This window comes from Apiospora phragmitis (assembly GCF_038363925.1).
Source record: "Apiospora phragmitis strain CBS 135458 chromosome Unknown utg000010l:1.0-9815664.0:1.0-9183399.0, whole genome shotgun sequence".
In the NCBI taxonomy this organism is placed as follows: domain Eukaryota; kingdom Fungi; phylum Ascomycota; class Sordariomycetes; order Amphisphaeriales; family Apiosporaceae; genus Apiospora; species Apiospora phragmitis.
The window spans coordinates 7836179-7862094 of record NW_027117409.1 but is presented as its reverse complement, the minus strand read 5'-3'; the positions used below and the strand labels follow the sequence as shown (position 1 = coordinate 7862094).

The following is a 25916-nucleotide window of genomic DNA, read 5'->3' as shown; positions in this document are numbered from 1 at the left end:
TTACGCCATGCCGTGTAAGGTGGCATACCTTAAGGACGGCAGAGCTGTTCGGCAACAAGCCATCACCGCTACATCTGATGAGAACAGTGTTGAGATTTGTACAGGCTGAACAATGATTAGATAAGCATTGCTGACGTTTCTGGTTCCTGAAGAAACGCAGATACTGCCTACCTTACCAGGTTAGGTCACCCACACGAAGTCTGCAGTTGTATGTGATTTAATCCGCATGAAGGCGGACGCCTCGTGACCGTGTGGTAGCATCAGCGAATGAAACCTCAAGTCAGCACCAGCTACCGCGCCCGGGAGGGAGGCAAACCTGTCGTGAAACCAGGGCTTGTTGAACTGATTATTCAACCCACCTGCCTAAAAGGGGCACTATTCGTGATCAAGGTGGTGACCTCCCGTCTTCCGCCATTTGTTCCTTGAGAACTCCCGCTATGGCTGATGGATACGATACGGCTTAGACGTGGTCTACAGCCGGATAAGGGGCAGGTTCTAACACATTACTGCACTGGTTTGCGAGAGATCATGTTGCCAAGGGGAACAAGGGGCGGGAGGAAAACTGCTTGTCTCTGCAAAAAGGAGTGTATACTATATATACGACATGTCGTCGGGCTCAGACGACGCAGAGGTCAAGACCGTCGTGGCCACGGGCATTGGTACACGAACAAAGAACAGTAGTGACTAATACTGGTTATAACAATGTCTTCTATCAACGCCATCGCCATTGTTCTATTCAGGGCGTTTAGCCTAGGTGCTTTTGCTGCATCTCCTTCGACTCAGGATAGTAGCAACGGCTTGTTGGACGGGTTGGTGGCCGACTCGATCCAGCTCGCCGAGCAAGACATAGGCGACTTCTCCGCCATCGCCTTTGGCGACAGAGCCACAGCAACCGCATCTCGGCCGGAGCAAGAGCAGCGATGCCGCGTTTTCCCGGGCGACGGCCTTTGGCCCCCAACGGAGGAGTGGACGCGCCTCAACCGCACCCTCGACGGCGCCCTGCTCCGGCCCACGCCCGCGGGCGCCGTGTGCTATCCGGAGCAGCGCGCCTACGACGCGGCGCGGTGCGAGTTCCTGCTCCAGGATGCCCGGTCCACGCGCTTCTGGCTCGACGACCCGCTCACGGAGCTGGCGCAGTGGACCCAGGGGAGCACCTGCCCGGCTGCCAACGAGACGCAGACGCAGGGGAAGGAATGCACCCGCGGCGGCTTCCCGGAGTACGTGGTGAACGCCACGACGGCCAAGCACGTGCAGATGGCCGTCAATTTTGCCAGAAACAGGGGAATTCGGTTGGTCATCAAGTAAGACCCAACAACACCATCAGCAACAGCACAAGCCTGACGAGTCGATCCTCCCTTTGCAATGTGATCTTCAGCTTCGAAGAAAGACGGTTAACTAACTCTATGGCTACTTAACCTATAGAAACACGGGCCACGACTTCGGCGGCCGCTCCGTCGGCGCCGGCTCGCTCAGCATCTGGGTCCACCACATGAAGGCCGCGCAGCACCTCCCGACGTTCTCGCTCGGCAATTACACGGGCATGGCGGCGCGGCTCGGCACCGGCGTCGAGGCGTGGGAAGTCTCCAACTTCGCGGCGGCGCACGGCGGCATCACCGTGGTGTCGCCCGGCGGCAGCACGGTGGGCGGCGTGGGCGGCTGGGTGGGCGGCGGCGGCCACTCGGTGGTGTCCTCGACGCTCGGGCTGGGCGCGGACCAGGTGCTCTCCCTGGGCGTCGTGACGGCGGACGGGCGCTATGTCACGGCGGATCCGTTCACAAACCCGGACCTCTTTTTCGCCTTGCGCGGGGTGGTGGAGGTAAGCAAGAACTTTGATGACGGAGCCCCCTTCTCCTAGGAGGAAAGAATCCATGCTGTGTGTGGATTACTCGCTAACCCTCCTTTCCACCCTTAATAAGCAACATACGGCATCATCATCTCCGCCGTGTACAAAGCCTATCCACCCGTCAACCTGACAACCACCTCCCTGAGCCTGACCTTGTCCTCCTCCTCCAATCCCTCGGTACCCACCGCTGGCGCCGCCGTAGTACGCAACGCCGACGCGTTCTGGACGGGCGTGGGGTTATACTATCGCTTCTGTGGCCGGATCATCGAGGGCGGCGGTGGACAGGGCTTCAGCTATATCTACCCTCAGTCCGGCGGCGGCTTCCGCTTCACGACGACAAGCACTTTCCTAAATCATAGCCGCGACGAGGTCTCCCGGATCATGCAGCCCTTGTACACATCGCTGCGGCGTGAGGGTGTCCTGACCACCGCAGACGCCGATCCGGCGGCGGGGAACCCGAGCGTATACGGCGCCTCTCGACGTGGCGGCACGGGGGACCAACCCGTCAACACGCGGTAAGTCCAACCTACTTGCGGGAGGAGCCCATGCTCAGTCACGATTCCTCGCCCACACCCTTTCCCCCCCGCCCCCGCCCCCTGAGAATAAGAACTGTTCACATTTTTGCTGAGAGGTGAATGGTAATGCTAATGATGGCGAAAACACTGTATTAGGTACCGATCCCGCTTGCTGCCCCGGGCCAACTGGGAAGACGACGCGCGCTGGGGCGCGACCATGGCGGCGATCCGGAAGGCGACCGAGGCCGGGTACGACGAGAACTTCTACTTCCACGCGACGCTGACGTCGCCGACGCGCGAGGTGGCCGGCTGGCCCGGGGCGGACAATGCCGTGAATCCCGCGTGGAGGGAGAACCTGATGCATGCCGTAAGTGCAGTTTACAGTACCTCCCTTCCTATTCAAAGTGACAAGACCTAGTGGTTGGTCCTCGTGTGAAAACACGAATGACTTCCACCGGCTATATTATTCGACGCAGCCACACCCCGCTCCCTGAATCTACTTACCCACCGACATAGTTAACCACTCCCACTTGCTCACTCTCCTCAGATGCTGATGGACGTGCAACCCGACAACTTCACGGGCCAGCAAGCGCGGGACCGCGATGCGCGGATGCAGCGGTGCACGGGCCTGCTGCGGGACGTGTCGCCGGGCGCGGGGGCCTACATGAACGAGGCGGACCCCGGCGAGCCGGCGTGGCAGCAAGCCTTCTTCGGGTCCAACTACGCGTGGCTGTTGGAAGTAAAAGAAAGTTGGGACCCGTGGCATCTGTTCTGGGCGCCCACGACGGTGGGCAGCGAGGGCTGGGAGGTCGAGGCCGTGGATGGGTACCCGAACTCGCAGAACGGGAGGCTCTGTCGTTCAGCTTGAATAGGATGGAGGGGAAAAAACACCATTGTGTAGTCGGTATTCCGAAGAGCCAGGCTGGTATAGTGGGTGTATTCTTTGTAGGGTGAGAGCGATTGGGGCTCTGCCTATATCAAGTCGCTCTTCGTGCCTACCATGTCCACCAACAGACACCAGCTTCCCTGTTCACATAAAAGGCATATTAACAAGAGTTTCGTGAATGGGAAAGGCCGAACAATAAATATGTCAAGGTGGACCACGCCTGCTCAATTCGATACGCTCACCCAAGGGGTTGAACCGTTCATGTGTTGAGGAGCCATCCAGCCTTGCGAGCATGATCGTTTGACCGCGATGCTTGAGATTCTTAAATAGAATTAGTCTATGCGGTTACCCCAATGCCTCCGGCGTGCTGCTTCGCCGCCGTATTGTACATGCGTAAACCTCATTTCTTTCTTCAAGATGCAGGATATCATCATCATCATCATCAAAGCTCCATCTTGTCGGCGTCCTTCTTCTCGTCCTCCTCATCGTCGCCCTCGAGCGCCTTCTTCGCTAACCGCTCGGCCTCCTCCATGAGCTCCTTGGGCACCTCCTCGTGCCGGCCCTTGGTGGGGCCGTTGGCGCCGCTGATCCAGGTCATCTCGAGCTCGAACTCCTTGTCCTTGTTGTCCTGCTGCGCGACGTAGATGATGCGCGCGGCCTCCTTGACCGCCTGCTTCAGGTCCAGCCCGCCCTCGGCCAGGTTCAGCTTCTCGAGCTCGGCCTTGGCCGCCTGGCGGCCCTTGCCCGTGGCCGCGCCGTAGTAGCCCCAGTACATTCCGCTCGGCTCGATCATGTACAAGCCGGGACCGCCGTGCTTGCCCTCCACCTTGCCGCCAGCGCCAATGGAAGGGCCGCTGCCGACCTCGCCGTCTACGGGGGCCTCGAGCTCTGAATCAAAACCGCCGACGATGGCGGTGATGCCGAAAGGGCGCACTGATTGGTAGAGAGTGTAGGCTTGGAGATAGCCACCCATGCGGGAGGCCAGATCTGAAGTGGAGATGGGGGTCTTGAAGGTATCGCGCCAGGATCGGGCCTCGTCGCGAGATCGGTCTACGAAGTGGCGGCCATCGGGGATCATGCCGGAGTAGACCTATCGGGGCGAGTGTTAGCTATTTCTTGGGCTCTTGACGGAGTTCAAGAGCGGGGGTGTAAACATACAGCTCCCAAGTGCTTGTCGATGGTTGCGATTCTCTTGTTGGCGCTGGGCTTCAACAGCTTGGATGTGATGACCTTCTCGACTGCCAAGACCACACCATCCTTCGCTCGAATGCCGATGGAGGTGCCACCGTTCTCTACTGCCTTGACTGCGTACTCGACCTGGAAGTTTCGGCCATCGGGGGAGAAGATGGAGTTGGCCAAATCGTAGCCAGTTCCTATCGACGTCTGCAGGGATCGTTTGGTTAGCTCATGGGCGACAACAAACCAACTTGCATTTCGACCATGGGATGGGAAGAGCTTACCATATTGACAGATTTCTGTGAGAAGGGATGATGCTACGGTAGGTAGTAGTGTGGGGTGTTGTAGGGGAGAATCAAAGTTGGTGGTGTTCTTGGAGTTGTGATGTGAGAGTCGAGGCTGTAGATGGGGGCGAGGCAGAGAGCTTCACACAATCATCAGGCAACCTGTAGCTGCGTCGTCCATTGCTGTGCTGCTGGAGCAGTAGCGGTGCCCCATTACGAATTACCAGAGTGCCAGCTACCTCTCAGCCCGCCCACCTTAGCTGCGGTGCACGGACACTCAACTAAATGTGGCTTGACAGTTCGAGTTAACGCCATATCGTGGCGGGGCTACGGACTAACTCAACCTCACTTTCCTTGACACACCACACCACACAGCATTGGATGGCACATATTAAGGGCTCATGATTCTCCAGAATTACGTCTATGTACGCGTTGCGTGTTTCATTGGATATTCTGGCATCTTCCTTTGTCAGGAAGCGCTTTCTATATGATAATTACTGGGCCCTTACTGCCAGAATGAGAACTCAAGTATTCAAGGATGGGATATCTCTCCGACACCAAGACCAAGTAAGAGGCCGTCGGGATTACTAATTTCTACGACTTGTACATATGTGACCCGAAACGGCGCCTCCTAGATAGCAACTCTTGCTGCCATGGGAGTTAGGAGCCTCGAAGCGTATTGGATATCAGCCGGACATTATTGACGACCAAGGCGTCCAGGCCCTCAGCAGCTTGTTTCTATTACTCAGGTGTTAGCAGCTGTGGTTTCATCGAGTCATCCATAAATGAGTACACACCTTGGCCAACTCGGGAATATCGTTCAAGGCCCCATACGAACCACAGAACAGCCCGAGATCCTTGACGTGCCGAATGATCCTGGGCGCGGCGACGAGGGGCTCCGCCGCCATGACGATACCCTCGAGTCCCCACTGCCGCGCGAACCGCACCGCCCGCTGGAGGCTGGTGGCGCGCCGGTCGCCCGCGGCGCCGCTGACCATCGAGTCATTGAGGAAGACGACCGGGTACGTCTTCTGCTTGGTGGACAGCAGAATACAAATCTCCGGGTTGAAGCAGGTAAAGAAGATGGAACGGCTCCTTCCCCCGTTGAGCTCGAACACGACGTCGAGTATGTCGTCCAAGTACTGGTTCATCTCCGTGGCGTACGGCTCGAGGCCCCAGTCGTCCACCTCCGATAGCATGGGGTACTTTAGCTCGATGTCGAAGCTGACGTCCTCGGGGAACTTCTCGAACAGCTGCCTCAGTGTGACGAACCGGTCGTGGATGAAGTCACCGCGAGTGTTGCCCTTCATGTTGCGGATCGAGTAGTCCACTGTGTGCTTCATGCGCTGGAGCATCGCATTCGAGACTGGATTTTGCCGCCCGCAAAGCGATCGGCTTCGTCTGCTGGAAGCCAGACTCGGCCGAGACCTCTCATCCCATGGCAGACGACCCCGGGGAGCATCATGATGCGGATCTGTCTGCGAGTCGCTGATGGCCATCCATTGCGCGTAGGTCATAGAGTGGACAGGAGTATCCAATCCCGTCTCGCTCACTGCCCAGTCATGGTAGATGACCGGCACTCGATCTCGCGTCACCTGGACGTCGAACTCGATGAAATCGGCGCCATTATCCAGCGCACTCTCAAGTGACAGGAGCGTATGTTCTCCTATTTGCAGCCTTCTGAGCTCGTTCTCGTTCAGACCCAGGCCTGCAGAGAAGAAGGTTAGCGTCGAAGTCGGCCTGGATCCTAGGTATTACTCACCTCGATGACCAATCACCTGGGCAGGCGTAAGTGAGCGCATCTTCTGAGGTCGGTTCACCGACATACCCTGTTTGGGTACATAAGGTTTGCAAACCAAGAAGGTGAACGATACAGAACCAACAAAATCACCAGCAGGAGTGATAAGAGCCACTGCCGAGTCGCGCCTTAAGCTCTGTCGTTCCGGGCGGAACCACCCTTGAGAGGGCCAAGCAATGCAACTGCCGAAGCGATGAGCTTGGGCTTATCCGTAGATTCCTCGTCAATCCCGAAAAGCTTGAAGCTCAATTTCATCCGGTCCGCATTCTCCGTCAGAAATTGCCACGTAGTATCCCCTTTGTCTCCTAAGAAGGGTATCGGAACCCTGTGTGAGATATTCGGATAGTCGGTGGCAGATACATCGAGATATGTTTGGCTTGGAGTTACCAACGCCTTTGCCTCCTCATAGAAATGACCTTCTAGATCAACAGGGTTACCCCTGTCAACTACATCAAAGGAGCCGAGGTTGACAAACACTGATGATGACACAGAACCGACGTTGGTGAAAGTCGTGACATACGTTGGCCGTGGATTCATCAATTCTATCGACTCCGATGGCGGAAGATGGTTTGATGTCTTGTGTTCCATCAGAGCTTCCGTGGCTGTTGGCAGAGTATCCTGAAGCATAGCAACAATTGCCATGTGTCCGCGATAGGCGGCATGGTCCAATGCTGACCAGCCACGACGATCTATGTGCAGTGCGTTTGATCCTGCAAGCAGAAAGAGTCTTACCACTTCGAGATGGCCGTGAACGCAAGCCACTGTAAGCGGAGTCCAGTGGTAGGAGTTATCGGTTATTGATAGATCTAGCTCAACTGCTGAGCCCAGAAGGGCCTTTACAGCCTCAACATGACCCAATCGCGCTGCATGGTACAGAGGCATATTGCCAGACTGTTCCTGGGAACTGAGTCCCTTCTCTAGTTTAATCAGTTTATGAATGATGTCGCTTGACGCCGATCGAATCGCGATATTCATCAATGCACCTACAATTTCGTCCGTGAAGACAGATGCTTCGCCATCTGGTCGGTGTATGTCTAGATCGACAAACATGTTGACAAGATCTGTGTGTCCCGAATTAATGGCTAGACCGAGTGGTGTCTCGCCAAACGCATCCATCTTCAACATCGCTGAGGGGCCCATTAGCTTGATCATCTGGGAAGATATCTCAACTAGACCATAGTGAGCGGCATAATGGATGGGCAACCGTTGCCTCCAGTCCTTGACCCATAGAAGTTGATGCTGGTAGGGAGACAAGTGCCTGATTATCTTGTCAAGGAGATCATGTTTCGCGGTGCTGACTGACTGCTCGCCGATAGCCAGAGTACTACTGCGACAGAACTGGGTAATGAGCTGCTGCAAGGGGTCTTGATGGATACACAGCTCCCCATCAAGGGTTGCTGTGATCTCGTCCAAAAGAGACTCAATGCAATCAATGGACTGGTTAACAATGGCAACCTGAGCGACAGAATAGAGCATTGCTTGGTTCTCGAGGTAGGAAACAGGCGACGCCAAGACGACCATGAGAGCCGATGAGTTGTCTGCTCTGATTTCATGGACGACATCTTCTCGGGAGCAGCCAAGCGCCAAAGGGTTCACCGCGTCCAGGATCAGCGAACCTGAGGCGGCATGGCCATTTCCTAGTCTCAGGTCTATTGTCCGCTGAACAGCTTGCAGCAGCGCTGTCATCCGGGCCGTCTCAACCGACCAGGCTCGCAAGTAGAGCGGACCATTGCCATAGCTTTGCAATGTCCCATACTCCGTGGCCTCTGCCTTGTGGAGGATTCTTGCGATTGCATCTCTGTTGAATCTGGCGAAGGCCTCAAGTTGCTGGACGAAGGACAAGACCTCCAAGAGGTTGGACTTGAGGTCTCTCAACTCAGGAAGGGCGACCTCCATCCAGTCAGACGGCGCCGACGTGGCAGGCTGAAGGGAGAACCGGGCTTTTATGGTGTGGAACCAAAGGCCGACCAGGCTTGTCTGTTTATCGATGAACTGGTTGAGCCGGGCTGTCTGTTGCTCCAAGGAATGCTTCAAGACTGTTGGGGCAGAGAAGAGAGGTCAACCTCCACGCAAACAAACCATTGCCAGCACCTGTGTCAGTGCCTACTCACAATCGTGTCTCTGGTCGCCGAGGTCTTTCTGCTTCAAAGTCTGCTTGAGGCCATCATAATCCAGGTAGGCATTTGTCCATCGTGGGATCTGTCCGGTGTAGAAGTCGCAGCCAAATTTCATATTGCTGCCGGGGGGTGCGACGTGTCGGTGAGGAGGAGGAGGAGGAGAGGAGGAGGAGGAGAGGCCAGCCAAGGGAGCAAGCGAGTATGGAATGAAGTAATAAGTAGGTAGTCAGGCTCTCGCTGATAAGTACCCGTCTAGAAGATTACACACGTGGATGCCTGCCACATTCAGTAAGGATCCGATTGACTACTTTGCAATTGAATCTAAGCAAGACCGAGACCAAGATCAATTTGATGTTGTGGTTGGTCAAGATCTTGGTGTCTTGGCTGGGTCTACCTACTCTCTCTCTCTTATCAGCCCTGTCAGCGCTCTTTCCTGCGAAGAGAAGCATCCAATGTCCTCAGATTTCTCGCGGGTTGTACACGGATGTCGGAGGCTAGGTTCTTGCCAATGACGACCCACGCGGCGCTGCCTGAAGCAAACAGAAGTCTCCTCATTGTGCTTCGTTGTTTTTCTCAACTGTCTCACACTCCTCAGTTTGAGAAGGTGTATATGACGTGGATCTGGCGGGATATGATTTTTGGCGATCAACGGCTGGGCAGGTACGTCCAATAGCTGGTAAATCCTGTGGGGCTTATCAATATACGGAATCATGTCCCTTGTACAATTGAGATAGAGTAGGGGCTCTAGCCTGAATAGTAATCCACTAATATTATATCGGTCCAGTAGTTAACATCAAGGTTACAGGAGTCACAACAGCTACTGTATACCCATCCCCGCAATCCCCATTGAACGTTATCAGCATAGTCTCCCAGATGTACTTGAAGTTATATCCATATGACAGCAACTATGAGAATCTTACCACTCACAATAGCCAACCTTGACGCTGACCTTGGGGCCAGGGGCCAACCGCTTCGTTGTCTTGCCAAGGCCTAGCTAGGTGCCCTAGCACCCCCCTTCTTTGCTAGGTCAAGCGCATGAGCATCATAATCTTCTCCTTTGAGATAGGCCACAAGAAAAGCTCTCCCTCTTTGTGTATCAAGTTTGGTGGTTTTCTTAGTGTTGGAATCTTTGTAGCTGTCCCAAACAGGACCCTTTCGGTATCCCAAACCAAACAAAGCAAAGCAAGCGCCATGTCTGTTTAGCGTAGATCTCGTAAGTGCGTGCATGCTAGATAAGTAGTTTCCCTGATCACGATCGAAGAAAATGAACAAGTCATAATATTCTGTAATATTTTTCGCTTTCCGCTTCCCTTGTTTCCCCAAAGCATCAAAAAAACTACTCCCCAGAGTCTTTTCTACCGTGAGCACCCGTCATGGCGAAGCAGCGCAAGGACGAAGGGGCAGCGGTGACCCGTCGACAGCCGCGGCGTGCAGCCAAAGACGCGCCACCCACTACCCCTCCAAATGATCCAGCAGTAGCAGCATCAATTAGACATAGAGTCAGTAAAGCTCCCAGAAAGAGACGGGGACGCCCCGGAAAGCAGCTGCCTACCGAAGCCCAAACTTTAGAGACGATGGGCGTCATCAGGGAAGAGCCCAAAGAAGAGAAGGAGGGCAGCGAGAAGCAGAAAAAGAAACATAAGAAACCGCCGGGTAATGCAGCCATCAACGTGCCAAAGTCCCAGGCCGGGGTACAGAAGGCGTCCAAAAGGGGTCCTGGGCGCCCAAGGAAGATGCTCACAACAGCCCAGGCCATTCCGAAACTGGGTGTCAAGTTCGAAGAGGGCAACAACGAAGAGAATGGAAAGTCCAAGAATAAAAAGAAAGAGAAGAAGTACATGGTCGATGACCCGATCCTGCGAGAGGAGAAAGAGGAAGGTCTCCAGCGAAGCTTGCGTTGGCTCCCGGTGAGGGGCCTCCGCGAACTCCCTTAGAGAGTCCCAAGGGGTACCCTCTCAGGTCTGGGACTCGTACTCATCCCTGAATGCGTACATGTGCGCAGTGGGTTGTGAGGGGAAATACCACACCCACGCCGAAGAAGAAGAAGAGGGAGAAGATGAGGAAGAAGACACCGACACTCAGCAGCAGCCGCTAAAACGACCCACCGGGGTTCCTGAACCTCTCTGGCATGCCTACCACTCCTTTGATGACTGGATGTTTAGGAAGTGCCTCACCCCTGAAGAGGTTCTCATGTTACCACTTGGAAAGACCGTCGATAAGGCATGGCTAGACGCCCCGAATGGTTTCAAGTACATCGCTGAGGACGTGCTAGTTTTCGACGATCCGGAAAAGTTCGAAGGCACTGCATTCGAGTACAAGCTTACTGATTGTCATATGAAGCAGCTCAAGTCAGGAAGAGGAGTGAGCATGGGCAGACGTCCATCCCAGTCTCCAGATATCGACCTTGGGACTTTCTTACTACATGACGACCTTGCAATGAATGAGATCAACTCAGATCTGGCAGTATGGGTATAAGGGCCGGTTAGCAAGATACACGCTTGAGAGAGTCGCACCGACGGTGCCATGTAAAGATATCTCTTGGTTTTTGACATCCATTTATTCTTATTCATTAGATACGTGACTTCGTCCCATCCATTTAAGTGACTGTTCACTTGTGCATGTAAAGCCCTGCCAAAGCAATTTTATACCGACAATATTAGACAACAGGGGTAGTACAAGATGTCATTAGGTTAGACAGATCGGTTAATCCATCCTGTGCTCTCGCTGACAAGGTGTCAACCAGAATCTTGGCATCTGCATGGAGGTCTTCGAGAAACTTTTTTCTCTCCCCATGTGCCTTTGACCGGTGCCGAAAGATGGTTCTTCTGCTTTCGATAGGCGGCGAACACCAGACCGCTATTCATAGGACATTGCGCTGTCTCCTGCTTTGCTGGTATTCTTTGGCAGTGAAATGAATGCATCCAGCCTCGGCTAAGCGTCTCAGATGCTGCCCCGGCCTTCTCATACTCAAGCCATTCCGTGAATTGCAGGATCTTGAGATGTACTTTGGTGTATATTTTGAAGGGCTCCTCCAGGTCACTCAACCCGAACGCTGCCAGAAAACGTCCGTTTGAAGGCACTTCGGACTGGATGGTGCCAGTAGAGCAGGCTAGAGGTGCATGCTTTGCGACAGAGCTCTGTACTGAAGAATAGAATGGATGCCTTGGCTCCTGCGGCCACAAGCTGACTAGATAAACCACATCAAAGCCGTACTTCTTAGCAATACCAGCCGCCATGATTGCCCCCAAAGCACCGGCCGAATTGTTAGGCAGTGAGGCGGCAATAAAGAGAGACTCCGTCGGTGTCTCTGGGGCGTGATTTCTCCAGAAATGGGCTTAATGGCGATGGCTGGTGGTTTATGGAATTTCAAGCCAGCAGTTCCATGCTTCTTCGCGATCCGGCTCGGCAAATCTTTGGGAGGCAATGTCGGAGGCTTCTGGGGGTCTGATGCAGGAGTGCTTGGCCGTGCTTCTGCGATATCTTCATCGTTCAGTGCGTATATATCATCGAGAGTAGGCTCATGTAAAATGTGTTCTTTTGCAATGTCCGCGGCCATGAGAGAAAGGGTGATAGTACTCCGCGTTCTTTTCATTCGAGATCGAGGCAAGACAGCGATGTTACCTGTATTGCCTCTAGCGAGTGCCGACTCTGCCTTTATGGCAGCCATCGTGTTTCGGGGAGACTCGCGTCGAAACTTATTAGTGCCATCACTATCATGATGATCCGATGTCGTGCTTTGTTCAGGTATTGTTGTTGGCACACTACCAGCTGACGTGTCGGCGACGCTGAAGGATCTCGATGTCCTTTGAAACGAGTCTTCGCTATCCGACACTGGGGGAGAGTATGTGAATGGCTGGGACACCCGGAAACTAGACTCGAGTTTGGGGAATAGGGAGAGCTTTCTTTCGGGTAGCCTAACACCCTGTCGGGAACGGCGGCTTGAGCTTCCCGGCACTTTGCTGGAGGCAGACCTTGAGCCTATTGTGCCACTATTCCTCTCGATTGGTGAAGGCTTCAATATCATCGATTCTGCGGTGTCATCTTGAGCAGTCGGTGCAGGAGGATCTCGTGGCGGTGGACCGATCGGGCTCAAAAGCATGGAAATGTGCCTTGGGGACCAGTCCAGTAAGCCAGATTCGATAGGTTCTGCTTCAGGTGTCTTGGGGGCGCTTTCTTCACCATTTGTGTAGCGTGAGGAGGCATCCGATTTTGAGCTTGAGTGGGTAGTTGGAGAATGTAGAAACAACGAGTCTTCTGGAAACTTGAACTTGGACAGGTGCCGGGCTGTGTCAGACTCGCGCTGGTATTCGGAGGATAATGATGAGTTTCCACTGCAATTCGAGCTCCGCAATGTCACGGTATTCCTTGCTCTGGTGTAGTTGGATGGTGATCGTCTCTCAGGATGATCGTCAGTCTCCGGTAGGCTCAACCTGCTACTTCTATCATCCTGGAGCCCATAGTCTGACGGTTTCTCTCTGACGAATTCCTCTTCTCTTGGCGTCATACGCATAGACTTAGGGTTCATATATGGTGGTGAAGGAAAGACAAAGTTGTCCAGCGCAGGCGAGTTTCCGGAGCTGGTCTTGTCCCTCCTTCTGGAGACGTTGAAGAGTTTCTCCAGCCTCTCAAACCCGCTAGCCATCTTCCCCTATGGCTATAGAGCTATCTGAACGTATCGTATAACTCCCTAAACCAACATTAGCGCCTTGCTTAAGTGAACAATAATGATTTCGTCTTATTCAACACACCTTAGTTATGTGTGCCGCCGGTAGCTGATGGCTTTTCCTCGAGTATGTAAAGCAAGCCTACCGACTCTAGCGCGGTGCATGTAATGCTGGGGTGAAGAGACTCCGGGTAGCCTGTAGATGTATGGGGGATGGTGGATATGTAACGACTAGCGGCAAGGTGTAGGGAAAACGGCTGGGTCATAAGAGGTTGTCCACTGCAGCAATGATTCAAGTAGGACAGGACTCGGCCAAGGGCGGCATTGATGTACCACAGGTCGTAGACATATGCTGTGCAACAAATTCGAAGGGGCCTGAAGATAGCACAACCGAGAAGGACTTCGGTACTCGATAGCACAGCAGGTCCCAGGAAGGCAAACCTCTTAAGTAGGATGTCGAACGAGAGGTCCGGAGCCCTGGACGGTGATTGGGGTTCGGGGAAATCGTAGATGGGTTTGGGTTAGTAAGAAAAGAACGCCAGTCTTTTTCCTGGTGTCTCAAACCAGTGGTGTCGTAGGCCCAGGGATGTAGCGATATCCGCAAAGAAGTAATTGGTTTTTCAGGGTAGCGTAAAAGCCGTTAAGCCCTTGTGGCTGCACCTGCTGCGTATGTGGGAGGATTTCTTTGAAGGTGCCTTTTCCTAGCAGTCCGTGGGAGGACGAGTGGGCATACAGCTGACTGAGGCCGATGCAGCTGACTGGGTGAGCTTGGGGGGAAGGCGGACAGACAATGAAGATTGCAGTCAACATAAGCCGTCATGGGAAGGGGAGCAGAGGCCTGAACCAAGGCTCCATGATAACAAATTCCACAGATGGGCAAGATGACGAAACCCCACAGCGATTGTCAAGAAGAACAACAGGACAATTGAAGTGAATGCAAGCGTGATGGGGACCCAACCCATCATTAACCATAATACCAGACCGACGGGCACTGGGTGGGAAGTGGGCAGTGGGCAGTGGGCAGTGGTGGGAACACACAATCGTGTCATGCCATTGGCTCGTTTGGGGTCCGACCTGTCAAGTTAGGAATGTACGTCGCGGGGGAGTGGCTTCCTTCCAACATTCAGTCAACATTCATTGATCAATGCCCGTGATCGATTGATCTCAAACTCAAGTCCAGCTAATGTAGGTACATGTACATACACTTTCTCGACCTCGACTCTTGCCAGCCAGTCTGAGGTCATTAACTGTCCTACCCACATCATCTGTCGACAGCCAATACGTTGAGATGCATCAACTGAACTGATTGAACCCTTCCCAATGCACCCGTAAGATTAGGTAGGCAGGTATCTCGAAACCATCAGGCCAATTTTTACTGCATGCTTACCGCAGACCCAGGCGTGCATGGAGCGAGTCCTCCAGATTCCGGGTCGCAGTAGGCTGGCTTGGCTGGTAGAGATTAGGAGTAGGAAAATAGAAACCATGCCTTCCAATAAAAGAAACCACATACTCCATCAAAAAGCATGCCGCAGAGCAAAACGTGCACGTTAGCTCGCAGGTAGTGGCGGCCTAGGTAGAAACAACTCCCCAGATCGGATATGGGCTCCCTTTTGAGCCGACGATCTTTGCCATATGGCTGCCATTTCCAATATTCCCACAAGAACCAGTTCATGCTCGGACTCTCTGCAACGGGGCAATATATGGCCAGTGGTGGATGCTGATGAGGGGATGAGGCCGGCAGAAATCGGGCGCCACCGATAATTGCCAACCAACAGAGATGGGCAAATAAATACGAAGCGTTCGATGCATTCCAGAATGGGATGGTGACAAAGGAAAAAGGCCCGAGGATGGGATTGCTTGGCCGTGCCCAACAACAACGGAACGATTCTCGTCATTCCCTACCTATGTTTCTGTCCTACCTGTCCGATGGTTTCGACATACATGTATCCCAATTTGAACAGTCGGAACCGATATGGCAATAGATGTTGCATAGACTGGCATAAACAAACCATTGAGCTGTACCTACCTACATGTTCACAATTGTACTACCGCATGTGTACGGAATAATGTCTCGTGGAGGTCTAATCTAATATCTATCCCACGTTGATTCCATACCCAAGTGTATGTTCAAGGCGTTGGCGGACGTTTACTCCAGTGTACGGCTGATCGATGGTTATTCCGTGCGTTTAGTCAATCCTGCCTTTTCTCCTACTGACCACATCTTGCATCGGCCATACCTCCCTTTGGTACCAACTGGAAGCTGCTAATATTACAGGATTGGGAGCGCCTCGCCGTTGGCGTAGGAGGGACTTCTAATTGAATCAGCCATAACTTTCTGCGGCAGGCAGAGCTTGAAACGTAAGTATTCCAAAAAGCAACTGCTTGGAGGCGCAAAATGCTGCTAGTCATTACGCCCGGCGAAAACGGTACCCTCCTCACTTTCTCTAACTCTGTCCCTCCCCCTTCCACTCTCTCTGATGTCCAGTCACACCGGATTTGATGAATGAGGTGATCGAGTATGGCCAGCAAATGTTGTTGTACCTTGGCGACGTCGACAAAAGACTATAAGCATCACTTGGACAATATATTGCATGCGTCGACTGTTCGGAACAGGCCCGTCCTGCCTGGCCGCAGACCCCCGTCATTCTACGGACCTCTAGACTAAACACAGCGGCAGCGTAATGCTCAGGACAAACTGCATCGGTGGCTCTATTTCAACCCCCCTTGCCAAGCCAACACCCAAAGCCGCCCTCCCCACATTGTCACCACCTTGGCCATCATGAGCCGTTGCTTTTCCTTCTTCCCACCACCTTACACCAGCGAGGAGTCCTGGTCCTAGTCCAAAGGCTTGCTTGTGCAACCAGCGAATCGGCTTTCGACTCATCCTTCCTCCAGCAGATGAATTGCAGCTGCCGCTTATGCATGCATGCCCCCTCCATGTACGTTGAAGGCATGGCCGGCACGGCACAGCGAACCTTAGCTGCAGTATTAAGACGTCCGTTCTGCGCGACGACCTCTGAGACTGCATGAGCAACTAGGGGAACCATCGGGCTTTTTAACGCTCAAACGCGGGAGACAATAGTCTGCCAGGCTCGGTGTTCTGGGCCAATAGACTGCAGTAGGACGCGCTGCTCTCCCCTGCGCGGCATGTCAGTATGCGACCTGTCGCATAAGATAGGGCGTCTCTTGCCAGTCCTTCAATCTCATTAGCTATCCCATCCCACTGGTAGCCCGTTGCTGAGAGCCAAGGTGGCATGCACCTACATCTTGGGGCATCCTCTACACAACTCTAGTCTCGATGAAGTTTGCAGGAACAGCAACGAAGCAAACATCTGCAGGCCAACCCTCGAAAAGTACCTAAGGGCGCAATCCTTATGGGCTTCCTGCTAAAAAACTACGTTCGGACGATTTCCATTCACGTTCACGGCGAAGAAAAGTACAAATGTGCTTTCCTGATCAGCCCTTTTGAGAGGTTGCCATAAACTCCTGTCCAGCAGGGACAAAGTGTTTGTCTCAGACCCTATGAAGCGATCTGGAGTGTCTCATCCTCAAATCCAGCTTCATGGCTTGCTGGAGACCTGGCGATGGCACCCATTGACATCCAGATCTTCTCTAAATGTAACGAGATTGACTCAAGTGAGATTTTGCCACAGCGACCCCTAACAAGTCGACATATCACTGCTGAAACCAGCGCCTCGCCCATAGTGTGCGGGTCTTTTTCGATTGAACAAAGAGCCGTTCACGCCTCCTCCTCCAATACACACAGATCCATGGATCTACGGTTTGGTATCTTGGTGACAGTTGACTGGTCGGGTTGGTCGAGAGCAATTTCAGCTGTAATGGGTGCCAGGTTGTATCTGTCTGCCCATGATAATCTAATGATTTGCGGCTGGCCGGGAGGAGATCTTGGATTGTTGGGTCTGGTGGTGTCACCGATCCGGCAATCTGTCTTAGCGTGCGGTATCTTGCTGGCGGTTTGAGCCAATGATCCTCCGAGTAGAAGCGAAGAAGAGGGTCGTCCCGAAGACCACACCCCCATCCCTCCAAGACGTTACCCCTGGGCCTACATACCTGTGCAGCAGCGAGGTTGTCAGGCTAGGCACAGCGGGCTCTCACCCAAGAATGCCCTGGTTTCTAGGAGTAGGCAGACTGCAAGTGGCAGTTCGGTGAGACCACTACGTAACCTAGTAGGCAGGTGTCGTTGGCATCTCTAAGCGAAGAGGCGACCTAACCGGTTCCTGCATGAGGCCACGATGGATTTCCCAGTAATATCTAGAAGGAGCGGCGCACTACCTACCGACTCCCAGCGTTAGTATCACTCTTTTTGGAATAAACGAGATGTCATAAGAGGGGATTAAGGCAATTTATCGAATAAACGGTGAGCCCATCCCCCTAAGACACTGGGATAACGAGGAATAACGACTGGAATAGGAAGGAATAGACCCCGAAAGTCGCTTACTGCTCGTCGTGCTTGATTAAGAGGTTTCGTTTTTGGTATGTATGCTCACGCTAATAAGTCTCGATGTGAACCAGGAATTCTTTCGATCAAAGACCTGCCCTTGCGGCTTTGCTAGTCATTTTCGGGGAGTATAACACTGTAGCAATAGCATATGTTTGTTATCTTTATGATCCCATGTATTATTGACGTAACCTCGAGGCGTCCCCTTCGCACAAATGTACAGTGAACATTGTACAAAAGCAAAACCCAATCTCCGAAGGTTAAGTTTCCGTCGGCGACACCATGGACAACCGCTGCGAGCACTGCAGCAAAGGGCGGATTAAATAATCCCAACTCTGGCCATGCATAAATCCCATTGTTTGTATGAGTATGTCCAGGGCCGCGCGTGTGTAACAGTACTCGGCATTGGCCAGTAAGTAGGTAAGTAAGTAAGTGGCCTTTATCAAGTCTACCAGTGTTATACCACACACACTGACAAAACACACCGCATCTTGGCTGCGCACAAGGTCGCGTATGCAACGCATCTATGGCATATCTAATGCCCTTTTCCTTCACTTTCGAACCGGCCTAGGTTACGCCTGCAGTAAGCAGTGAGAAAGGATAGCATGTAGAGACAGATGACAAGATATATGGAAATACCCCTGGACCGTCCGTTGTGTTCATTTCATTCAAGCGCTGCCTGAGGATCAACAACGGGAGTGACGTAAGTAATTATCCACCACACACAGTCTTAAGAGATAGCAGTATGTCCTGAAAACGCAGGAATCAGAATCAAGTTCTGTTGGGTTTTGCTGTCGTACTGCCTGCCCCTGGCTAAGCAAGCTGCTGTAACTCTCTGATGTGACTCCAGCATTGATCAGACGGAAAGCCCACATATCCCGTGTTATGTAACACCAATTCCAAGCTCATGATGACAGTAGTATTGCAAAGTCATATAAGGGAGGAACGAAGGGTGTGAGCGTCCTCTTCATTTTCACCAGCACTAGCTGTACTATACATCTAAATTTTGCTACATAATATTATATTAGGTGCTCCTCCTTCTGGGAGGTAATAATGAAAAACATAATGCCCACGCGACTTTCAGCTCTCAAACTTAGAGACATACTTCGTTATCCTGTAGCACTTCGGCGAAGACATAGATGGGGTATGATATAAATGCACATTACTATGTATATACAGAGCGAGGCCGTTTCTTCTTCATGGAAGAAGTGGCGAGATCTCGAGGATACATACTATATACAGAGCTGAATATCTTAATCTAGATAAAACGGCTTGGGACTTGGAGGCCATGGGGGTGGCTTGTGGGAGAATGGGCAGTTTTTCCCGGTGTCCCAGCCATGTACGACGACGACGACAGTCAATATACATGAAAAATCATCTCCGCGTCATTTGTTCATTTGTATTCATTCTAGAGCTGGCTGCCTCGCTATATTGTTCAGTCTTCTCTTTAAACCCCATCAAAGTCCGGCCGAGCCGACTCTACTTAGCATTCTAAGCTTCCAGACCTCTATGTGAGATCGCGAGACACCACGCCGGTTCGCACGAGAGAAAGACATCACTTATCGTGGTGTCTCTGCTTTTCCCGTATTCTCTCATATCGCACCAAGTGAGTCCACGGCGATCCAGACATGCAACGGTCGAGGTTTCTCGGTCCTCCCCACGTGCTACTCAATGACCACCTGCCCTTTCCTTCCACGAAGCGAGGTTCTTCTTCTAACTACGTAGGTACCTTTACAGCTTCGCATCAGGCTCATCCTCGCCAAAGAGTTCCAAGAAAGACGGATGGACCTCGTCCGTCAGGTCGCTGGCTTGCAAGCTGCGGCCCTTCTTCTTGAACGCGTTGCGCGAGCAAAGCTATTAGACCGTTAGCAATCTATTTTGATTTCACCGCCCCTGGGAAAGAGGAAAAGGAAGAACGTACCCTCGTAATAGCACTACCGCCAAACGCCGCTAGACCGAGCAACTCCTTCGACTCCAGCTTATTACCGTGGTCCCAGAGGCCCTCGAGGTACGCCTGCCGCCAGCCCAGGAAGGTAGCAATGCTACCGGTCAGTGTGTCACCCTGACCACCGCTGCGCTTGAGCCCGCCCTCGAGGTCAACGATCATGGTATGGTCGCCGTTGCTGATCATGTCGTGGCCGCCCTTCTGGACGATGGTGACGCCGCCAAGGGCGCGCGAGAGGGCCTCGACCTTGGCCGTGGGGCTCTTATCGCTATCCCCCGCCTCGCCGTTGTCGCCGTCGGGCTTGAGGCCCTTCCAGAGGCGGCCGAACTCGACGACGTTGGGCGTCAGCACGACCTCCTGCCAGCCGACGAAGAGCTCGGGCCGGGTCGTCACGATGGCGAGGGCGTCGGCGTCGAGCACGACGGGCATCTTCTGCTCGCGGGCCGCGGCCAGCACCTTGGCGCACGTCTCCTGCATCAGCGGGTCGCGGCCGAGCCCGGGCCCGATGACGAGCACGTGCAGGCGGCCGAGCATGTCGATGATCTCGCTCGACACCTTCTCCGGGTCCGTGTCCTCGGGCGACGGGCAGTCGTTGGAGGACGGCGAGGGCGATTGGCGCATCAGTGGGTGCACCATGAGGTTCGGGGAGTACGTCTTGATGACGGCACCGGCACCGGGTGTGCAAATCACGTGGGACTACGCGCTCTTGTCAGCGAGACGCTTCATGAGAGGGAGGTGTAGATAAAAACATACCATGTCACATCCCAACCTTGCACTGGCCATGGCAGAGAAGTACGGAGCTCCTGTGTAGTCCTCACTGCCTCCAATGACTGCAATTCGGCCCAGCTGACCTGCAAAAGATGTGTAAGTTTGGATGCATATCCCCGAAGTGATTATTGCCTGCCTACCTTTGTGAAACTTCGCCAGCATGGGCGGCACCATTTGGCGCACCTTCCCCAAGATATCCTTTGTAGCGGCCGACATTTCGGGGGACTCAGCACTCATGTCTGTACGGCTAAGTGCCTTCTTTCTCGAGGTAGTGAGCCTGGTATAGATTCAATTCCCTAGGTGAGACGACGTGCGCAGATTTTGGAGCGGTCGTAATTGGTTAATGGCTGCAAGTGATATGTATCAAGTAGGAACCCAGATCTGGAGATGAAAAGCGGTGGGAGTTGTATATAACGATTTATCAGTCAAAGTCGGACAATGGTGGTGTGTGGTTGCTCCGTAGGTATGTAAGGAGGAACGTAAGGTCCGGCAATGGTTCTTAATATGACATCACGAGATCCAGAGATCCATCGAAGCTGCATCATAGGTTTTATCGGAACAGAGCTCAAGCTACAAGCCACTCGCGCTCAAGGTATACTACTACAATAATTCACGGCGAGGGAAAAAAATTATTATTAAACTGAAATAATATGTAGTAAATATTATTCTGCGGTGATTCTTTTTTTTTTTTTTTTTTTATAAAGCTGAAATCGTGATTACAATTATATTACGCCGCTACGCGGCTCCGTTCTACCAGCGGGTTGGAGCGAAGGGTCGGCACCTGTTACTAGCCGTCTTTCTGCCCCCTACCCCTTCCCTCAGCTACGGTACTGGCTGCCCCTTTCTATCCCCTACTAACTACCCCCCTTCTCTCCGTTACTAATTACCCCTCCCTTCCTTTACTAGCTACCCCTTTTCCTCCGTCGCCGACTACCCCCTCGTCGATACTTAACTTCGATACGGGCACAGCCGGGAAAGTCACCTCTAGCTATATATTCAGGCACATACACGACCACGACCGGACAGCTAAATAGAAGGCAGACTGTCTCAACTCCCTTTTTCAGCCTAGGCTGGCTGCGTCTTTAATACATACGCCCCTATTGACTGTGCGCGCGTTTCGATTTCTAAAAGTATTCTATTACCTTTCCACCCTTTCGTCTACTAGCACCACCACTTTCGACGTCGTCGAAAAACACGACGATGAGACGGTGGGAAGAGACGCGATAACGAAATTGTAAAAAAAAAAAAAAGATGTGACGATATCGGAAGTGGTGGTGGAAGAAAGTGGTGGACGTCGAAAGTGGTAGACGCTGAAAATGGTAGCGGACGCCGGAAGTGAAAGTGGTCGTGCGTCGGAAAAGGGGTACGTTAAAATGCTGATATGGCTATATATTGAAAATGGCCGTACGCTGAAAAAGGCGTACGTCGAAGTGGTGAAATAACTGTACGTCCAAATAACTGTACGTTAGAATCGCTGTACGTCGAAATAGCTGGACGTCGAAATAGCTGGACGTCGAATTGGCTGGACATCGGAATAACTATACGTCGGGATGGCTGAATGTCGGGATGGCTATACGAAATATATACGGCGAAGGGGTATTCGAAAACGGTGTGAAATGCGTTTTGGTGTGAACGTATAGCATAGGTAGCATCTAAGTATGTACGGGCTGGTTCACTGGAGGTCCCAAACAAGACGATACGGGTATTTTAGAACATATTAATGAACAAAAGGAATCGAGTGCTCTTGAGTTTATGGCTATATTTTACAAAGGCTGAGCTGGAGGGTATAATCTCCGCTTCTCAACCAGTTCCGCACTTTTGCAGCACCCGACTGACATACATCTCGCCTCTAATGAGAAACAGGTCCCGCCAACTAATGCAGCATTCCCGCAGGTATAGACAGATCCTCTTCCTTCACTCCAGCCATCGATTATCTAGGGTACATGCACCCCTTTGCTTACGACGTGAAGCTCTTAGTGAAGCTCTGGACGACGTCACGCAGCTTAGCCTCAAGGTCCTTGCTGAGCGCACCCTCCTTGTCGATCTTGGCCAGCAGCTCAGACTCGTTGGTCCGGAGGTGGGCCAGGAAGTCAGCCTCCCACTGGAGAACCTTGGCGACTGGGACGGGGTCCAGGAAACCGTTGACACCGGCGAAGATGAGGGGAACCATCTCGTTGACGGCCATGGGGGAGTACTGCTTCTGCTTGAGGAGCTCGGTCAACTGTAGATAGCGCATGGGTTAGCTACTGCGTCTAATACGATTAAGGGATTGTTCTTAATACTTACACGCTCACCACGAGACAGGGTCTGCTTGGTGGAGGCATCCAAATCGGAACCGAACTGGGCGAAGGCAGCGACCTCACGGTACTGGGCCAAGAAGAGCTTCAGGGAACCAGCAACTTGCTTCATGGCCTTAAGCTGGGCAGCGGAACCGACACGAGACACGGACAGACCGACGTTGATGGCGGGGCGGATACCCTTGTAGAAGAGCTCGGCCTCCAAGAAGATCTGACCGTCGGTGATGGAAATGACGTTGGTAGGAATGTAGGCAGACACATCACCACCCTGGGTCTCAATGATGGGCAGGGCAGTCATGGAACCTCCACCGAGCTTGCTGTTCATCTTGGCAGCACGCTCCAGAAGACGCGAGTGCAGGTAGAAGACATCACCGGGGTAAGCCTCACGTCCAGGAGGTCGGCGCAGCAGCAGAGACATTTGACGGTACGCGACGGCCTGCTTGGAGAGATCGTCGAAGATAATTAAGCTGTGCTTGCCATTATCACGGAACCACTCACGTTGGGGTTGTTAGCTTTTAATTTTCAAGGCAGTAATGATAGGGTATAATGAACAGAGTAGGAACGAGAATGGAGTATGGCACTTACCCAATAGAGGCACCGGTGAAAGGAGCAATGTACTGCAGGGGAGCGGCCTCGGAGGCAGTGGCGGCAACGATGACGGAGTACTTCATGGCGTCGTTCTCCTCAAGGGTCTTGACGAGCTGGGCAACGGTGGAACGCTTCTGACCCACGGCGACGTAGACACAGTAGAGCTTCTTGGTCTCGTCGTTGCTGTTGTTCCAACGCTTCTGGTTGAGCATGGCGTCGAGGGCGACAGCGGTCTTGCCGGTCTGACGATCACCAATGATCAACTCACGCTGACCACGGCCGATGGGAACCATGGCGTCGACAGACTTAAGACCAGTCTGGACAGGCTGGTTGACGGACTGACGGGGCAGGATACCGGGGGCCTTGAGCTGGGCACGGCGTCTCTCCTTGGTGTTGAGAGGACCCTTGCCGTCAATGGGGTTACCCAGAGCGTCGACGACACGGCCGAGCATCTCCGGCACCGACGGGAACATCGACCTGAGTATTGTTAGTCGCTTTATGCTCTGCCATGAGAAAGGACCGTTCTCTCACAATCTCGCCGGTACGCTTGACGGTCTCACCCTCCTTGACGAGACGGTCAGAACCGAAAAGCACAACACCGACCTGACCGGCCTCCAAGTTCATACACATTCCCTTGACACCGGAAGCGAACCTAGGGTGGCAATGTTAGTCGAGTCCGTCCATTCCGGGGTTGTAATGAGAAGACATACTCGACCAGCTCCTCGGCCTGGACGTTGGCCATACCGTGCACACGGGCGATACCATCACTATAGAGTACCAAAAGTCAGTATAACAATCCCAATTATGCCATTGAAGCCTAGCTCGAGACGGTGATAATCATGGCGGTCGGCGAGGTCGATGGGCTAGTGATAGTGTCTAGCGTTGGCTCTCGTGTGTTGTCGGGACTCGTTGTCGCCATGAAAAATCCCGACTCGGCTAGTCTCCACTTTCGCTTCTCGAAACAACATACCCAACTGAGAGGACACGGCCAGTCTCGGCCAGGTTGGTCTCCTCGGAGACACCACGGATGCGCTGCTCGAGGATGGAGGAGACCTCGGTGGGAGTGGCCTTGGCCTCAGCGTAGGAGCGGCTCTGGATTCTGAAGGCTGCGCGATTTTGCACCTGCGGTGGTGGAAGAAAAAGTTGTTAGCCGAAGGCCCGACGAGAACAGAAAATCAATGATGCAGCTGTGCCTCGAGCTCCTCAGAGCTTCCAACCCATGCTTAGAAGCTCCCAAAAAGCCCAATTGAGCTGTTCGAAGGCCGTCAAGATACATTGATGCCGAGTGCAGCCAGGATTTGATGGCATTGAGGCCGGCTGTCGATGAGGAGTGGGAGCCACACTTACCGCAACAGCTCTGCCAGAGGTAGAGACAGCGCTCACGGCGCGCGTGGACCGTCGGAGGGCGTTGCGAAACATTGTGAAAAGAGGTAACCTTGGATCCTCTAGAAAAAAAAAGAAGAATCAATTGCAACCTCTTTGCAATTGATGGAAGGCGGGAGGGGAGATTCTGGGAGGACGGATTTTGAAGGGTTTTGGAGGTTCTGAATACAGATCGGAGGAAAGAGAAGAAAAAGCTCTCTTTGCTTGCCCGGGACGCACACTCACTGGCCGACGGGTCCTGGGACAGACTGTTCCCAATTCCAGCTAGTTGAGGTGAGCAGTGCACGTACCAGCCCACTTCTTGCTTCCATGCTCTCTGCTCTGGACAGAACTCTGGAGACGGGAAAAAGAATAAGGCGGGCCCGACTTGACCCGAAGACTGGAGATCGCAAAGCGGGCGGCAGGTGATGGGCAGCTGGCAGAGAGAACACTGGAGTTGTTGGGGAGCTCACCCAATTTGGGTTGTCCGTGGCGCTCTCTATCGACTGGCCACCAGAGTACCAACGTGCACACCCCTGGAATACTTCGGTTATTCTCTTCCTGAATCCTCGAAAGTCAACATCGATGCAAATAAATGCTCTTTGGTAGCTAACCATGTGGCAATTTATTTGATCAAATGGGGTTCTCATACATTGATTGTAGGTGGATGTCAACTATTACTGCACAGCCGTTCGTCCGGTTCTGATACCCAGCCAAGCCAACCCGTACCTGGCCTGGCCTATATATCGTCTCATGTCAATGACAGTCGCTTTTTGGATGGCCGAAGTAATGAATTATGAGTCTCGACTCAGCCATTGATCAAACGTGATGTATTAATTACTGCTTGAAATAATATCATGGAGTGCACAGCAATGGCGTCGAGCAACCATGTTAAATGCCTACCTACTTACCAGGGTCTATATCTCTTAAGTCGAGTATCTTGCGTTTGCAGGTTACCTCTACGGCCAACTAGGTTCATCGTCTATAGCAGGGAGATGTTTATACGGCATTGACCATTATATCGATTAGCTGTGTACCTTAAGCAGGTTGGCATCGTTTCTATAACTGTCTATATGGCGAACCACAAATCCAACTACCAAAGAGTACCCCTTAATCCATTGCTCCCATCGTTGCTCCTGTCGTTGCTCCCGTAGTTGATCCTATAGTTGCTCCTGTATGGGATGCGCCTGTCATTGTTATATCGAATTGGGAAAT

At 52.9% G+C, this 25916-nt stretch overlaps 8 protein-coding genes across 8 annotated transcripts; 2 read left to right on the top strand and 6 right to left on the bottom strand.

Moving 5' to 3' along the window:
• Positions 1–702: 702 nt before the first annotated feature.
• Positions 703–3226, top strand: PG994_012162 (FAD binding domain-containing protein; the record flags this gene model as incomplete). Its single annotated transcript, XM_066863571.1, has 6 exons — positions 703–1301; positions 1423–1816; positions 1864–1873; positions 1917–2358; positions 2515–2725; positions 2906–3226. 6 exons carry the CDS (start codon positions 703–705, stop codon positions 3224–3226), a joined length of 1977 nt encoding a protein of 658 aa, XP_066712681.1.
• Positions 3227–3686: 460 nt separating this feature from the next.
• On the bottom strand, positions 3687–4707 carry PG994_012161 (N-terminal nucleophile aminohydrolase; the record flags this gene model as incomplete). The annotated part of the gene is made up of 3 exons (XM_066863570.1): positions 3687–4334; positions 4403–4627; positions 4705–4707. 3 exons carry the CDS (start codon positions 4705–4707, stop codon positions 3687–3689), a joined length of 876 nt encoding a protein of 291 aa, XP_066712680.1.
• A 657-nt stretch (positions 4708–5364) lies between these two features.
• PG994_012160 (uncharacterized protein) lies at positions 5365–6547 on the bottom strand (the record flags this gene model as incomplete). The annotated part of the gene is made up of 4 exons (XM_066863569.1): positions 5365–5442; positions 5502–6412; positions 6467–6482; positions 6533–6547. The coding sequence occupies 4 exons, from the start codon at positions 6545–6547 to the stop codon at positions 5365–5367; spliced, it is 1020 nt and encodes a 339-aa protein (XP_066712679.1).
• Positions 6548–6631: 84 nt separating this feature from the next.
• PG994_012159 (uncharacterized protein) lies at positions 6632–8734 on the bottom strand (the record flags this gene model as incomplete). Its single annotated transcript, XM_066863568.1, has 2 exons — positions 6632–8538; positions 8614–8734. The coding sequence occupies 2 exons, from the start codon at positions 8732–8734 to the stop codon at positions 6632–6634; spliced, it is 2028 nt and encodes a 675-aa protein (XP_066712678.1).
• A 1258-nt stretch (positions 8735–9992) lies between these two features.
• PG994_012158 (uncharacterized protein) lies at positions 9993–11094 on the top strand (the record flags this gene model as incomplete). Its single annotated transcript, XM_066863567.1, has 2 exons — positions 9993–10526; positions 10579–11094. The coding sequence occupies 2 exons, from the start codon at positions 9993–9995 to the stop codon at positions 11092–11094; spliced, it is 1050 nt and encodes a 349-aa protein (XP_066712677.1).
• Positions 11095–11354: 260 nt separating this feature from the next.
• PG994_012157 (uncharacterized protein) lies at positions 11355–13261 on the bottom strand (the record flags this gene model as incomplete). The annotated part of the gene is made up of 2 exons (XM_066863566.1): positions 11355–11705; positions 11873–13261. The coding sequence occupies 2 exons, from the start codon at positions 13259–13261 to the stop codon at positions 11355–11357; spliced, it is 1740 nt and encodes a 579-aa protein (XP_066712676.1).
• Positions 13262–19472: 6211 nt separating this feature from the next.
• On the bottom strand, positions 19473–20691 carry PG994_012156 (uncharacterized protein; the record flags this gene model as incomplete). Its single annotated transcript, XM_066863565.1, has 4 exons — positions 19473–19595; positions 19663–20382; positions 20440–20537; positions 20595–20691. 4 exons carry the CDS (start codon positions 20689–20691, stop codon positions 19473–19475), a joined length of 1038 nt encoding a protein of 345 aa, XP_066712675.1.
• A 1720-nt stretch (positions 20692–22411) lies between these two features.
• PG994_012155 (uncharacterized protein) lies at positions 22412–24861 on the bottom strand (the record flags this gene model as incomplete). Its single annotated transcript, XM_066863564.1, has 7 exons — positions 24687–24861; positions 24310–24461; positions 24050–24106; positions 23860–23991; positions 23337–23816; positions 22741–23218; positions 22412–22675 (listed from the first exon to the last, which is right to left on the bottom strand). The coding sequence occupies exons 1-7, from the start codon at positions 24756–24758 to the stop codon at positions 22412–22414; spliced, it is 1635 nt and encodes a 544-aa protein (XP_066712674.1). The 5' UTR covers positions 24759–24861.
• Between the last annotated feature and the right edge of the window lie 1055 nt (positions 24862–25916).